The sequence below is a fragment of the Gadus morhua genome, chromosome 9 (assembly GCF_902167405.1).
Source record: "Gadus morhua chromosome 9, gadMor3.0, whole genome shotgun sequence".
NCBI classification, from domain to species: Eukaryota; Metazoa; Chordata; class Actinopteri; order Gadiformes; family Gadidae; genus Gadus; species Gadus morhua.
The window spans coordinates 14,961,300-14,977,108 of NC_044056.1; the positions used below are offsets into that span (position 1 = coordinate 14,961,300).

Consider the following 15,809-nt stretch of genomic DNA (forward strand, 5'->3'; position numbering starts at 1 on the left):
CTTAGATCTTGAAAACAGGTGCATGAACATCGTTGGGCTTCCTTCAGACCAAATCCCTCATTGCGGCCCTAAGCACAGACTGCTGGGTAAGCTCACTTCATGGCCCATTTATGTGACGTCATGTTGTGTACTCCCTCACGGCAGGGTTGTACAGCTCCGGAAAGGACAACACGGCGACCGGAGCGTCTCCACGGTCTCTCCCGTCTCCACGGTTGCTCGGTAAACAGCAGAATGTATAATGCACAATGTACAATGCTAATGCTACACGTTAAACAAGGTTCCCCATCCAATCGGCGTCTTCAGGTCTGAACGCCAGTATGTGTTGGCCAATCACGTGACATTGGGATGCGTTTATCCCAAAAGTTCAACTCATTCATTCAACTGAACAGTTGAACTGGGGGCTTTGGCTGCGGCGCCTGATTTGGTCTGCAGCCTTCGGGAGGTAACAGAATGTCCTTCACCCAGACACTTTATTCTCGACGAACAGTGTGTCTATTCAAGACGCCACCAGGGCAGGCTTTGACAACATCGATAATTGAATTATTCCCCTGCACGCCATTCTTCTGTCCCACCCTGAACAAACTCTGGATAGCACACTGCATAAGGTCTCACTGTGCGTGTCAACTATGCGCCCGTCTGTGTGCGAGTGTGTTTGCTTTGCTAGCGCTGCAAAGCCATTGTGCACCGGGTTGCACTGGGTGATGTGCAGTAAACAGCACTGACGAGAAATGTGCGCCTCGTGGTTTCGGCCGTTGTTCTCTTCAATGGCATTGGGCGGGGGCTGGGGGTGGGTGGACTGGACTGTGACTCAAAGAGCTGTAGGTACATTCGCAGGTTTGTTGGGTGGTTTGTGCGAGGTTTGAAAAGGAGGTAGCATTGCAGTTCATTCATATAGACTAAAAACTGTTTTTACGTTTGATTGAGTGTCGCTGTTCGACCTGATGACATGTGGGCTAGGCATGGGGATACCCCGATATGACCAGAGCAGTTAAGGCAAGTCTTTTTTTAACCGTGACCAAATCCAATCTGCACATTTGGGTTTGATCCCTATTTTGTGTGCACGTTTTCCATAATTGGTCACGCAACCTTGGTCACTGACCTCAAATAGATAGCCCGCTATCCATTACATGAATGCTTTGTTTTTGTTAGGTCACATAGAAAAAACACCTTTGGGTATAGAGTATCAGCATTTGCTGTGCCTGCTGTATTCAGCAAAGAACATTTGAGGGACTTCAGAATACAATGTCTTTGTTAATACAAGTCATATACACACGAAACCACCTATTATGGTGCGGTTAGCTCATCGTTACTCTTGCTGACAAAGCTTGTCTGGCTTGTCTTGTCTGTCAATTCCTGTTGTATCCCCAAAACACCCAAGACTAATTCCTAGGGCATCCACATTGCTTTGGTCACCAGAGGAATACATCCAAAAGAGGAACTGCTCCCACACCTTCTCCTTATCCATCCCCGGTGCCCTATCAGCAGCTTTCCTTTCTCAAATAAGTCTCACTATAACTAAACATGGATAGGTTTGGAAAAATAACTATATTTACTTTGACTTTAATGCTATACGAATAATAGAACATGAAATACTTAGCTTTTCACGTTTAAGCTGAGACTTAAACTTAACAAAACATCCCACTGCTGACATACAGCCTTTACAGCGGTAGTTCCCCGCTATCAGGGTGCTTCCAATTTAAGGCTATTAAGTCTAAGTTAATAGGTTAGCGAATTAGCTGCACTTTTTTTTAATGCCAACTCATTACTGCAGCTTAGTCCAAATTACTTGCCACACACTAGGGGTGGGAATCTCTTGGCACCTCACGATTTGATTCCGATTATGAGGTCAACGATTCGATTCTAAAACGATTATCGATGCAACAATTTTTTTTATGTTAATTTCCATGCGTGATTTACAAAATCATGTTGCTACTCAGAGTTTTCTAATCACTTCCTACTTTTGTGATGATCATTAAAGACATCAACAGATGAATTAACTTATCTCATATTTTATTAGAGAAAAAGCTTTTGTAAAAAATATGACTTTCTTGGAACAATTGCACATGGGTTTGCGTGCATGCTATGCGTAGGCTGAATCACAATCATGTCAAGACAAATCAGATTGGCCAATACACACTGAAGATAAATTAAATAATTTTAAAATTACTAAAATTATCCCTCTCTGGCGAACAGAATGTTGCAGCAGGCGACATTTCCGATTATTAATCTGCATCGAAACGGAGAGAGAGAAACGAGATGCATTGAAGAATCGATTATTTTTCTTACCCCTACCACAGTGGATTTTTGCTAGAGCCGCAATGAATACAATTAAACCTCTTGATGCACCACTGAGTCCAACAAAAACAACTGCATGAATGTGGGCAACATACTAGACGTTAATCATCTTAATATTTCCTAAATACACAACAGTCTATTCAGGAAGAAGGACACACACACACACACGCACACACACACACGCACGCACGCACGCAGACTTTGGGTAGAGGAAAAGGAAAAAAGTTCACTCCAGCGCATGTTCAAACAATATGCTAATGGTTGCTCTTTCCGTGAGCGTTCTCCTACAGCGAAACGAGGCCACCAAGTGCAGCGGACTCAACGGTGTATCAACATCCTGGAAAAAGCTGGCGGAGCCATGCTGTGATGCCCCATGTGGAGAGCGCTGGAGTAAGGGAGCGATGTGCACGGAATACAACATTAAATAGACAAGAACAGACAGAGGGAAGGGAAGGGAGAGACAGCAAGACGAAGGGATCCCTCATCAATGCTCAAATGATTAGCGACATGCACTCACTTTCTATTGACTCGTGATTTAGTTTGTCATTTCTCAAGTAAAAATAACAAACCGTTCCAGTGTGAAAGATTTAGAAAACGGAATATTTGGTCTCTGGTAACAACATGCAACTTGATGTTAAATAATTAAACAAAAAAAAAGTATCCACTAATGAATGAATGAATGTAATCGAGTTTTTGCCTGAGATCTGCAGAAGATATGGTTTCTCTGTAGGTCTTGACAACTGAAGACCTCCTAGGTATAAGCAGCCCTGCATGGGGGTATCAGTGTCTCTCCCAGGGAGATCCAAAACTCCCCAGTCCCATTTCTTGCTGAAACACAACCAGGTTGCTGAGAGATGGGCTGTCAGCTGTCCCACAATATTTGAATGTAGCCTACACTCATTACTCAAGGGATAACTTCAGCCCCAGGTGTAATACAGATATCAAATTTCAATATTTCAATTGACTTTCTTTACTTCTTTTATTTTTTTTTATCTATACCAAGTATTGGTATGCAGTGGGATTATCCATTGATTTCGGATTCTACTGGTTTCAAGGAGGAAATTAATGGAAAAGGCAAAGAGACTAGCCTTTAGAAACCAAGTCTCATGTATGGAATCTGTGTTTATCTGAATACAATAGAAACAAACGGCCATCCTAAGCTCCAGGTCGCGGTTCCCCACCAACTTTCCATATGAAACCAAGACTGAATGATTGCATCGGCAATATAATCATTAAAATGTATTATCCAATGCAGAAAGATCCTATCTATGTAATTACATCAAATGTGAATTCTATTTAGCTTCCCCAATGCAAGAGGATTCATAAGAATTGGGCGGTACAGACAATGAGAAGGCTTTTATGCGAAACAGACCAGGACCGAAGGCACTGTGACTATTAAACAAGAGCCAAGGCAGACGACAGATAGATACAGGGAAAGGATATGGCAACTAAACTGATGACGAAAGTCTATATTCAAATGCACCCTATAAAACAAAACACACATTGATAAACAAGTTAGGAGTACTTGTAGGAGCGACAATTGGACTAAGGTCTCCTTACTTGTATTGCTGGTGGTCTTTGGTGCTTCGCGTTTTGGCCATGAAGCGCTCGGCCAGTTTCTCCAGGTTTCTAGAATATTCCATCTCGATCTCAGACTTCTTCCGGAAGAAGTCCTGGAGGTCCTGCAGCAGCTGGACCCTCATGTCTGTCTGCTGGTCCAGACATTTCTGCTGCTCCACCAGCTGGGCCCGGATCTCTGAGGAGACGGAGCACAGGACAGGACATGGTTAGAATGTATATCCTCTGTAAAGGGTTGGCTTCTGCACAAGGGGAGAATCCACAACATATTGAAAAACTACAAATGTATTGATTCTCAAATAGCCATATGTACGGCATGGTGTTGGTGGATGTTGTCAAATATTTTGTGTTCATGCGCACACAAGACGCGTAACTAAGGCACTGGTATTATCCCTCTTCAAAGACATAGAAACGAAAAACAACGCATTTGATCCAAAGTACAGCATTACAAAGCCAAGTGCCAATAAGGCTCGTTATTGTTTTCTAATGGCCGCAGGTAAAGACATCTGTACCAGACATTGTACACTTAAGTGTTCTACAGCAAAATATTGTTAGTCGCTCTGCTCTCAAGTGTTTCCTTAGGGCAAAGCCTAACCTCAAGACGAACACACTCACTCTTTCTGTTGTGAAACTGGCATAAACTCTTCTAAACATTTAGGACACACACACACACACACACACACACACACACACACACACACACACACACACACACACACACACACACACACACACACACACACACACACACACACACACACACACACACGTTCCTGCAAAGTGCTCTGGCTGTATAATGGACTTCTCTTAATGGAGGCCGGCCTGGGCCAGACATCCTCAGTAAGGGAAGCAGATTAATAAGGTGATTTAAAGCCACACGACCACCGGCAGAGCAGGAGCGCTGCACGTCTACCATTTGCAGAACAACACAAAGTAATTCAGCAGGCACACTTTCTTCTGCATCATTACCCCTTACAATCCGCAGGATCCATTTGCGAAAAAGGACAAAGACAATAAAATCTGCTTATTACTAATAATATGTGGCCGACCGTGTACATTGATTTCAACCTGAGCCACCCACGCCAAAATATTGAAGCATGTGCTGACATATTCCAAGATGCTAAATTAAAGGATTGAAGATACTCATTTGATAAATGGAAGAAATGGAAACAAACACTTTCGCCAATATTATTAGGCCATTGGCAGGTCAATGCGCAGAAAGCATCAACTGCAGTTTGGCAGGTTAGCTAATGGCCAATCAAGTGCTGATTCAATTAGGACGCTTCCAGTCAGACAAGAATGAAAGCTGCAATTTCTGTCTGTGTCTCTGTGTGTCCGTGTCTGTGTCTGTGTCTGTGTGTGCACCCTTGTGTTCCTCATGTAAAAGTGGATTACCATGCGACCCTGAAACATTAATCAGCATTAAACCAAAACGCAACCCACAATCTCAATAACCTTACAATTTAGATGAGGTCTATTAAATATAGTTGATTAGGTTTCTGCAAACCCCAAGCGGTTGTTCTTTGCCTCTGGCACTCCGGAAGAAATATTAAAGGGTAATAAGTGGAAGGGGGGGGTTGCGATTTCCGCAACGCTTAATCTTGATAGATGGCAAGCATACAGCACTCTCAGCCTCGCTAACCCAAGATAGACGACGGTGTAATGTACTGTAAATAAATACACAACATCACAACAACAAAGAGAGATCACTAAGAAGAGAAAAGTGGGTAAGGCAGAACCATCGGAATATAAAGGATAAGAGGAAGTGGCCTGTCAAGTTCTTTCTGAAAGTTCATTAGATGCGGGAAGGGATGGCTCAGGCAGGGGAGGGTTTGAATGGAGCAGGAGAATTGTCTTAAGTGTACCTGGTCTTTAAGGGCAAAACTATAATTGGGGCCATCTCCGGCTACTCAATGAGGATGTGGGGATTAAAGCAAAGCTGGCATTGCGTTTACACAAGGGGCTGGCCGGATCATTTAACACAATTACAGCCATGGCTGCACATAGAAACTCATTAATATTCCAAAGGCAGACATTATACAGACACTGTCTGAGTGCCAAGATCAAGCCACAGGAAAAGTTACTTGTCAGAGAAGCTCACAGAATGTCCAACTTCAGAAACACGGCTTTACTTTTATTGTAGGCAGTTTACCATTTCTTGCAGATCATGAGGTGACTATGACTAGCATGCACGCTAGAGTCATGAGCTCTTTAATGACTTTACATCTTTACTTTATGCATTACACATATTACACTTTATGTATGGCACATTCCTCGTGAGGTCATCTGGATAGTCCGTCCCTGATATCTGTCGCAGTATTGCCAAATCAAAGCCCTGTCTTGCACCACCAAACTGAAGGCTTAGGGGCGTATACACCTGTGCACTGTGCAACTTAAAGTGATTGGAAATGAAGTCAAACAAACCGTACACCAGCGTCACTACTTTTGATCTTTGAATGTATTTGGTGGTTTGTATTATATAATGGTCTCTACTGATACAATACTGTAAGATAACAACCATACTGCAGAATGTGTTGCCTTTAGTCTGCAGGGTTTTGGCAGGTCTATAAAGCCAACAAACCAGCCGACCAACGGACACAGTGGCTATATTGACCAATGTTGGAGCGCCGCTGGGTCTTTGTGGCCATGGGTTGGAACCAAAGCTCTTTTGTTCAAGCTTGGATGTTGTCCAACTGCTCCTTTGAAGGCCACACAAAACTCTTCCAATAACCCATTCATGCAGGCAAATATGTCCAAAGTTGCAACCCAGAATCACGTTTAATTTGCTAGATAGGGCTATTCTATTGTGACAGGAAGTGCTTTGTCAGCAGAGAGGCTGTGCCGACCCACATTGTTGACCTCTTGAGGGACATTCTGGGCTTCTGTGGAAACTGTACCAACCGGACCACTGTCACACATCCACAAACCTTTCCTATGAGAGCAGATGTTGCCTGTACACGTAAGCGATGGCACCAAATCGATCAAAATGCATTATTCTACACCTGCAATTCAATTTGCTTGATTATCTTAAAGCGGGGGACAGCCTTTGCACACAGTCCATTGTAGCCTCTCAGAATCTAAAGTTTAGCTTAATGGACGATACAGCATTGTCTTCAGCCATCACCGTGTGCTACTTATCAAGGCATTGCGACAATGACAGGCTGGATACAACATGGTAAAAATACCATCCAAAAGGCAATCAGGGATGGGCTCTTCGTTTTTCTGCAGAGCACAAGCTTTCAATTACAACTGGAACGCGTTTGCATACCAGTGAGAGATGGGTCACTGGATTTTCATTTTTGATAAATGGATAATGAAATGATCCAGGAAAAGTGTGAGTTGTTGATATTCACATTTACATTCAGCAGTGGACGCAAAGCGATTTACAACGGTTAATAGGCCACACTTTGTGGCCTATGCCTAGAGTGAACAGAGGAGTTAACAAGATATGCTTGGTCTTCTCTGCATTGAGAATGAGTTTCATCTTAAGTCTGGTAATCTGAAGGACAGTAAAAGCATTTTGCAATAATTCAATGGCCTTGACACACAGTAGTATGTCAGTGTCATCAGCATAAAAATTTAAAATCAAAAAGATTTTGACATGCAATAAAGATTATTTATACATGTAGGGAATAAAAGTGGACCCAAAACCAAACCCTTGTGTTACACCCTTGTACAGAGAAACAATATCAGAACATAACCCATCATATGTAATGCAATAGAGAGCTATGACTAAGGTCGTTAGTCGTTTAACATTATGATCCACTTTGTCAAAAGTTGATGTTTCAACTGTACCAGTTAACTAGACAGCTATATTTCATCTGAGGTCCCTGAGCAGGGATATCCACAAGAGAATGATGGCATCAAATGATATAATTACAACAGGGGCACTTCCCATTGAAAACTATTATCTGCCTTTTTTTTATGTTTTATGTCTTATGTTTAGTACTTTGCAATTAATGGTTAAATGATGAGTAATATTCCAGTTATGATTTAGGTTAAGTGATTTAAAACTGAGAAGGTCGACCATCATCTGATTGTGCTTGAGAGTGCTGGGGTGCTGGGGATCATGTTTCAAAACTTTGCAACTCTAATGGAGAAAGCTGACAGGCCAGATTCAGTCGACCTGTTCTGTACTACACAGTTGCCATTCTGGTCTATGCTCTTGTATGCCTGATGTCATCCGAGCATCGTGAAGCAAAGTGGTTCAGTGGGGGGGGAGCACAATTGTGTGTCAATTTGTACATCGAGCTGGAGTGTGCACGGCAGACAAAATGATGAAAAAGGTCAAAAGGTTGTACTTTATGATGACTGAATTTTTTTACCACAATATATTTTTGATAATTTAATATGATACAATATTAGCAGCATGTGTTGAACATTAGTTTAAGGTATTTAAGGTTGTTTAGGTTCAGTTTGACTGTACTTGTGACATTTGCAGGTGTATTTGCTTCCGTGAACCCCGCAGGCCCAACGAGACGAAAAATTAACGTGCTTAATTACCAGAACTGCTCTTCACAAGTAGGTGCATCACAAGATGCTCAAAGTATGCTTATGCAGGAAAATGCAAATAGTGAGTCTCTCTGTATATAACTTTGAGGCGACCTACATTTCTTGCTGTACTTCAAGTATCGTACTTTAGTAAGAGACAAACATGAGAAAAGAAAGGGACATCGTTCTTCGTTTTGTTGACATGGCGGAAAACTTGGAATGGATACAAAATCCGGAGTCATTTTGGGAGTTTGATGTTAACAGTCCCGTCTCGCTCATCAGCCTTTTGTAGCGATCATAGAATGCAATGAGGTTGCTGAAGATGATTCAAGGCGCATGCACGTGTGAAGGCATTTCAAAAACAAGCAGAATTGCCTTTGGTCGAATATTAAAAACAGGCGGTCCTGACATGAAGATAAAACAGGGCTGTTAACAAATACGTGGATAAGGCTGCCTCTTGCATTATATAAAAAAAAACAGCCAACCTATCTTATAAGAGTTAAACTCCTTACGATAGTTCAGAGTTCACCTGGACTCTGCATAGCCTCCTCCCGTACCCCCCACTTTCCTAAAAACAGCCCTTATGCACTCAGTTTGGTTTGTACTTCCTGGCTCTTAATGTACTCACTTATTGTATGCTGTACATCCTTGCACTTAAAAAAAGTACTTTGCATTGTGTAGCGTATTTTCCTAACTATCTTTGGTGCATACGAGGAATGGGTTAACCTAGCATTTGTGGTAACCTAGCATCTGTGCTTGCCACTTGGTTCTATGAACATCTTTACTGTACCGACAGCGATGTATTTGTTTCTCATACTTCTGACAAATGTACTTACCGTTAGTCACTTTGGATAAAAGTGTCTCCTAAATGCCCTAAATGTAAATGATAGTTAATGTAAGTAAATGAAAAGACCAATGATTTACACGGAAAGCACAAGACCATCATGTCAGCCAGGTAGCGGTCACACTGGAAAAGTGAGCAAATTAGCAAGAAATTAAACTTTTCCAACAGGTGTTATTTCTAAACCCTGGGCTTGGTCCTGCTACCCTGGTTAACAACGACCCACTCTGTTACTGACTCCACATCCGCGGTGTGAAAGCATAACATAAATAGGCCTTATGTACTTAGCCTAACACCAATCAATTAATGTTTTTCTGTTTTGTTTTACTGGACGGAGGTAAGGCAACTCGACTTACAAAACAAACAAACAGAAAATGTAGTACATAAACCAAGACGTGAATATACAAGTTAATACTGAGAGGAAAACATAGGACTGTGTATGCTACATGGGTTTATACTAACAGGAATATTACTTTAATCCAGCATTGGAATGAGGTTTGTTTGCCTTGGGCTCTCTGTTCAATAGACTTATGGTTGGAGACACTGAGCATATTTTTTGCCTGCGATTTAAGTGTGTTTAGTAATCATCAGAGCCGGATTAACCCAAAGGCAAACTAGGCACGTGCCTAGGGCCTGATGGGCGGGGGGGGGCCCAGACAGAAGTACAAAAAAAAAAAAAAAAAAAAAATTAAATAGCCAATACAAATGTCCTACCTACTATTTATTTCAGTTATAATATATCAATATATATTAATTAACTAAAAAAAGTGACGTTGTTTATCTTAACGTTACGTCACATTAACGCCAATCAGTTAAGTCCGAGGGGAGGTCAGCGGGTCAAGACTAAGCGGAACAATAAAGCTAGACGTTTCTTGAGTAAGCTAACATTCAAGATGCTTTCGGGTGCGGCAAAACGTAAAAAGAAAAAAAATGAAGAGGAACAAAACAAGAAACAGCGGGGGGCTTTACAGAAGTTTCTGTCGGGCAGCCGTCCGACAGCTGTGAACCTGCTCGTGTCAGCAGAGCCAGAGGCCGAGCCAGAGGCCGAGCCAGGCCCGCAGCCAGGCCCGGAGCCAGGCCCGGAGCCAGGCCCGGAGACGCGGCCCGAAGACGCGGCGGAAGACGCTGTGGCGCCGTCAACATCAGCGCCGTCACAGAATGACAAAATGATGGAAGAACAGCAGCCGGCCAGAAAAAGTGAGCCCAATATCATTTTGACGGAGCCTTTAGACCCGGTAAGGGTATTGACCAGCTATCCATCTGATCCTGCAAAGTGGGACCAAATTGACGACAGGATGCGTGAGTACTTTGCACGAAACCATCCCAGTCAAAATATTGGAGATTTCTCTGCATCAAAGAGGAAATATGGAGACATTAACCGAGGCTTAACTAAGGAACATTTCTTTAGAAAAAAGCTAAATGGAGAAACCCTGTCAAGAAAATGGTTAGTGTACTCACCGTCTACTGGTAGTGTATTCTGTTACTGCTGCAAGTTGTTCAGTATAAAAGACAATCAATTTGTCACTGGATTTAATGACTGGAAAAACTGTGCTAATCGCTTGCATGAACATGAGAATTGTATGGATCATCGCACTGCTGTGCTAAGTCTATCATCACTTGGAAATAAAAATGCACGCATAGATTCAAACATAGTACAGCAACAGGAGTCTGAGAGGGCATACTGGCTCAACATTTTGAAACGTATAGTGGCCACTATTCAGTTTCTTTCTTCGCGAGGACTGCCCTTCCGTGGGGACGATGAGTTAGTAGGATCACCCCACAATGGGAACTTTTTGGGATGCTTGGAGTTAGTTAGTCGCTTTGATCCACTACTGTCAGAACATCTAGCCAGATACGGAAACAAGGGCAGGGGAAATACCAGTTACCTGTCCTCTACAGTTTGTGATGAGTTTATTCAGCTGATGGCTGAGAAGGTTCTGCGTGCCATTGTAAAGGAAGTTAAAGATGGCAAGTATTTCTCCATCATTGTGGACTCAACACCTGATGTCACACATGTTGATCAGCTCGCTTTGATAATTCGCTATGTCCTGAAGAAAAGTGGGGAGCCTGTCGAGAGATTTTTGGAGTTCATACCACTACATGGTCATACTGCAGAGCACATGGAGGAAACACTCAAATCTGAGTTAAAAGAACTGGACATTAATTTGATGGACTGTCGTGGGCAGAGCTACGACAATGCAAGTAATATGGCAGGGAAATATTCTGGACTGCAGGCTAGAATAAAAAATATAAATCCTAATGCTGACTTCGTACCATGTTCTGCACATTCTCTTAATTTAGTCGGTGCATGTGCAGCAGAATGTTGCCTAGAAGCAGTTTCATTTTTTGGCTTCATTCAAAATCTTTACAATTTTTTCTCAGCTTCAACTTCGCGGTGGGAGATTTTAACAGCCCACCTCACAAAATGTGGACGAGGTCTGACACTGAAGAGCCTTTCCGGCACAAGGTGGTCTGCGAGAGCTGATGCAACAAAAGCTCTGAGATTTGGCTACAAAGCTATTCAGGATGCTTTGAATGAAATCAAAGTTAACCATGGAACCCCCAGAGCTGCTCAATATGAGGCGAGTCAATTAAGAACAGTGATGGACACCCTTGAAACTGCAGTTATGACGGTACTGTGGGATGCCCTGCTGAGAAGAATCAATTTCACCAGCAAAGCATTGCAGCAGGTACAAATTGATGTATGTACAGTTCCTATTCTGTACAGTTCACTCATAGAGTTCGTAGGACAGGCCAGAAATGATTTCAATGTCTATGAAGCAGAGGCCAAAACTCTCACAGCAACAGAGGGATACAAAGCAGATAGCCAAAGAAGACGATTGAAGAAAATTATGTTCGGTGAGTCTGCAGGTCCAGAGGTGCAGCGCTCAGGCCGTGAAGCATTCCTGATTGACACACATTATGTCATCTGTGACTGCTTGTCACAAGAATTGAAACGACGCAAAGACGCATACAAAAATGTGGAGGAGAAATTTGGTTTCCTCACTAAAACAAAATCAATGGACATTGAACAAATCCGTGCAGCCACAGAAAAACTAAAGAAAATATACCCTCAGGATCTTGAGGAGGACTTTACAGCAGAGTTTTGCCAGTTCATCTCAATGGTGAAAGATGAAGAATCAGTCATGGCCATGTACAAGAAGCTCCTAGAGCTAGGCTTGAGGGATGCTTTCCCTAATGTGGACATTTGCCTTCGCATGTATCTGACATTACCGATTGCAAACTGTTCAGGAGAAAGATCATTTTCTGCGTTGAAACGGGTGAAAACATACCGGAGAGCAACAGTTACAGAAAAAAAACTGAATGCCTTTGCCCTGATGGCAATTGAGAATACATTTACAACCTCCCTGGATTTTGACGACATCATAGAGGACTTTGCCTCATCAAAACTCAGGAGAAAGCATCTGTAAATGTAAGTTTTCCATTTAAAAATCTAAATCTTAATAAGTAAAGTGAAGACATAAATTAAATGTATAATATAGGGCTATACTTTCTACTATAATGAAATGAAATATGAGGAACAAACCAAGTACCGGTATATTCAAATCTCAAACAGCTGTCTTTCAGCTTATATATACATTTTATTATTTCTCCACAAGATCGTGATGATGCTGTGTGTGTTTCTACTGCAATGGAGGCCTGTGGTGCTGGAAGGCTGAAAATTATCCCCCTGAAGATTAACATCTTTACCATTACAGCACACTTTCTCTGACTGCATATTTTATTCGTTTTTGTATATTTGACTACTTATTCGACTATTCAATTTAATCAACACATTTAATTAAGATTTTCTGCATTTTCTGGCATTTAATAGAGCTGTGTAATAACGTATAAATAATAAAAATCAAAAAATAGTGTGATAGACTGTTTAATATACATAACACATGACTTATTTTGGCGTACAAATAACCAACTTGTAACCAAAGACTATGCTATGTAAAATGTGAATTAACTTTTATTAGTAACTTTGGTAAGTGTTAGGGTTAGGTTAGGTTATCGATGGAGGGGGGCCCAAAAAATACAGTCTGCCTAGTGTAGTCCATTTATTTAATCCGGCTCTGGTAATCATCCATGATTTCTGAACCAGAATATATATGAACATACTTCAATACAATACACACAATACTGTTTTTATTTTTTGCCATGTCAGAAACCAACTCCTACATGGGGGGGAAATTAGCAATCAACCATGCTGTCCTCTGCAAAGCAATAATTTTTTATCCCCAATTGAATAACTCAAATGTTTAATTCCAATAACAGGCCTGCCAAGTAGCCCATTTGCACAAAAAAAAAAAGGTCTGGTTGCTAGGGAAACCGTGCAACAGCCAAGAGCTCCCGGGCTGGGTCGAGCGCATCAATCAGTGGTGTCAGGATGATGGCCTGCAAGGACTGTTGCCATGATCCAAACCAAACAGGGTGGCAGGTCAGTAGAAGCTGAATTGTGGTACGAGTACACATGAGAGAAAGGCTGTTTATTCAGCTGCAGAGTAATATCTGTTTGATCTGGACTACCTTCTCAAGTTCTGCTTCCTTGGACACTTGTTCAACACTTTCCGTGTATGCCTGTACTGACTGAGCACACCTTTATGTGCTGTGAAATATGCTATGATATCAACCTGATTTAATATAACGCCCAATGCATGTGTGACAATAAATATGGGATACACTTCCCTGTTACCGACGCCTGACAAATAATAGAGGCCAATATTGCCCAGTTCATATCACTTAATTTAAACACCTTAAACTAGGTTGTATTTTTGTTTAAAAAGTCTGGTGTTGAAGTTTGCCGTCCGACGAGATTTGTAGTATAGAAAATTACTGCGTTGACGCACATAGAATCTTTCTCACAATTTTTGGTGGTGAAAACTGACACTTTGCCTGTAGCATTCAAAACGCCCTTTGTACTTTTGTTGGAGGTTTTGATGGGAAGGATAAAGAGAATACAGCTCATATGTCATGTCAGACCACCTCTCTCTCTCTCTCCCTCTCTTATTCTGGTAAGCCAACCCGGGGACATAGACCTGTCTGGGCAAGCTAGCAGCTTGCATACAGTTGGGTCTCGTTTGTTAGGGGCAACGGCTATACAATGAATAAATGCTATGGCCGCCCCACTGAAAACATGTGGAGACATACGGAGAGTAGTTTTAAAAGAAGGCGATCCATGAAAACCATTAGTTCCCGTAGTGCAGAAGCTTTAATCAGCCGGAATGTTTAGAACACTGGTCTGCAAAATAAACACGTGGAGTGGCTGAACTGTCTCTACCCTGAACTCTGTTTGGTTTCCACAAATTCTTTGCAGAGTATCTGCTTAATAAACTCAAAATGGAGCACGGAAGGACCGACTGACACAGGCCGACAGAAAATCCAGACAATCAGGGCAGGCTGTAGATAAATGTAGAAAGTGTTTGCAAACCAAACTTTTCCATAAGTTTGGGCATTGTCGAAAACATCGTTCTTACTGCCATTTATTTGCCTGCAGTTTAATATTCACCCAAGTCCAAATAGGGAGACCGTCCCCATTTCATCAGAGTTATATGAGCCAGACTGGTCATTCTTTTGACAGTATTCAAGTTGAGCAGTTCAGAATCGCCCACTTCCCGAGATAGGGCCTGGTCAGCATCCTCCGACAGGCCTCAGAGAGCACACTCCCCCTCCCCTGCTTTCCTCTTCTCAGTGTGTTGACCGTTTGTCGTTTTTTTCTGGCTATTTTTCCTCATCAGTCTTTTGTTTATTCTATGGTTCGTGTGTCTCACTGTCTGGCAGTTTGGCTCACCTGTATTGAAGACACTTTACTACGTGTCTGAATATGAACTGCCTTTCACCACCTAGTCAGTCCCTATGCCTTCCGCTGTCAAACAGTCTTGTCTCACTGCTTCCCCGTATGTCTTCCTCCCTGCTTCGCTGTCTGTCCCTCCCCATTATACCAGTCTTCCTGTGTCCTTTGACACTGGCCTTTTCCGGGTTGCCTGTTCCGGCAGATCGGAAGCACGCAGTCACTCACCACCCAGAGTATCCCTGCACACACTGGGGTGGACAGTGTGTTCCCAGAGGCGGGACACTGTGGCACCATGGGGCCGGGGGTAGGGATGTAGACGATGGGAGGGACAGGATGAGACAGCTCAAAACTACATAGTGTTTGAGTTTTCTCCCCGTCCCTTCAGACTTGCACAAAGTACATCGTTCTAACTCCACTAAAAGATGTCCTTAGTTTGACGGACACTCTGATGTTAATTCAAATAATATGACCTACAACAGTGGCTGATGCTAAATAGCATACAGGCCTAATCCTGCTCTTACATGGAGAGGGGAAGAGGAGTTGAGTTGGTCTCTTGTTTTTAGCTTTCACAAGTCACTTACTTGTGACATTCGGTGCCACTGGAATGACTGCACACGCCGTTTAGAGCCACACAGTAGAAAAGGCAAATAACACAAAAGGGACACACTCTCATTGTGATGCCCTGGATGACGCATTTGTGAGATGGGTTTGCGATGAAAAGACAGGGAGCCATTGCTTGCGAACATACAAATAGCCTTCTGGCTCAGGAACGCTGTTAAACCAATCCGAGGTCTCCCGTAAGTCTCT

At 42.5% G+C, this 15,809-nt stretch overlaps 1 protein-coding gene across 3 annotated transcripts in view; it reads right to left on the reverse strand.

Moving 5' to 3' along the window:
• srgap1a (SLIT-ROBO Rho GTPase activating protein 1a) overlaps nucleotides 1-15,809 on the reverse strand; it is a 74,805-nt gene that overhangs the window by 44,912 nt on the left and 14,084 nt on the right. For all 3 annotated transcript variants that reach the window (XM_030367109.1, XM_030367106.1, XM_030367107.1), the window contains exon 2: nucleotides 3,856-4,051. In XM_030367109.1, coding sequence (XP_030222969.1) covers nucleotides 3,856-4,051 — 196 coding nt within the window. The remainder of the gene's footprint in view (nucleotides 1-3,855; nucleotides 4,052-15,809) is intronic.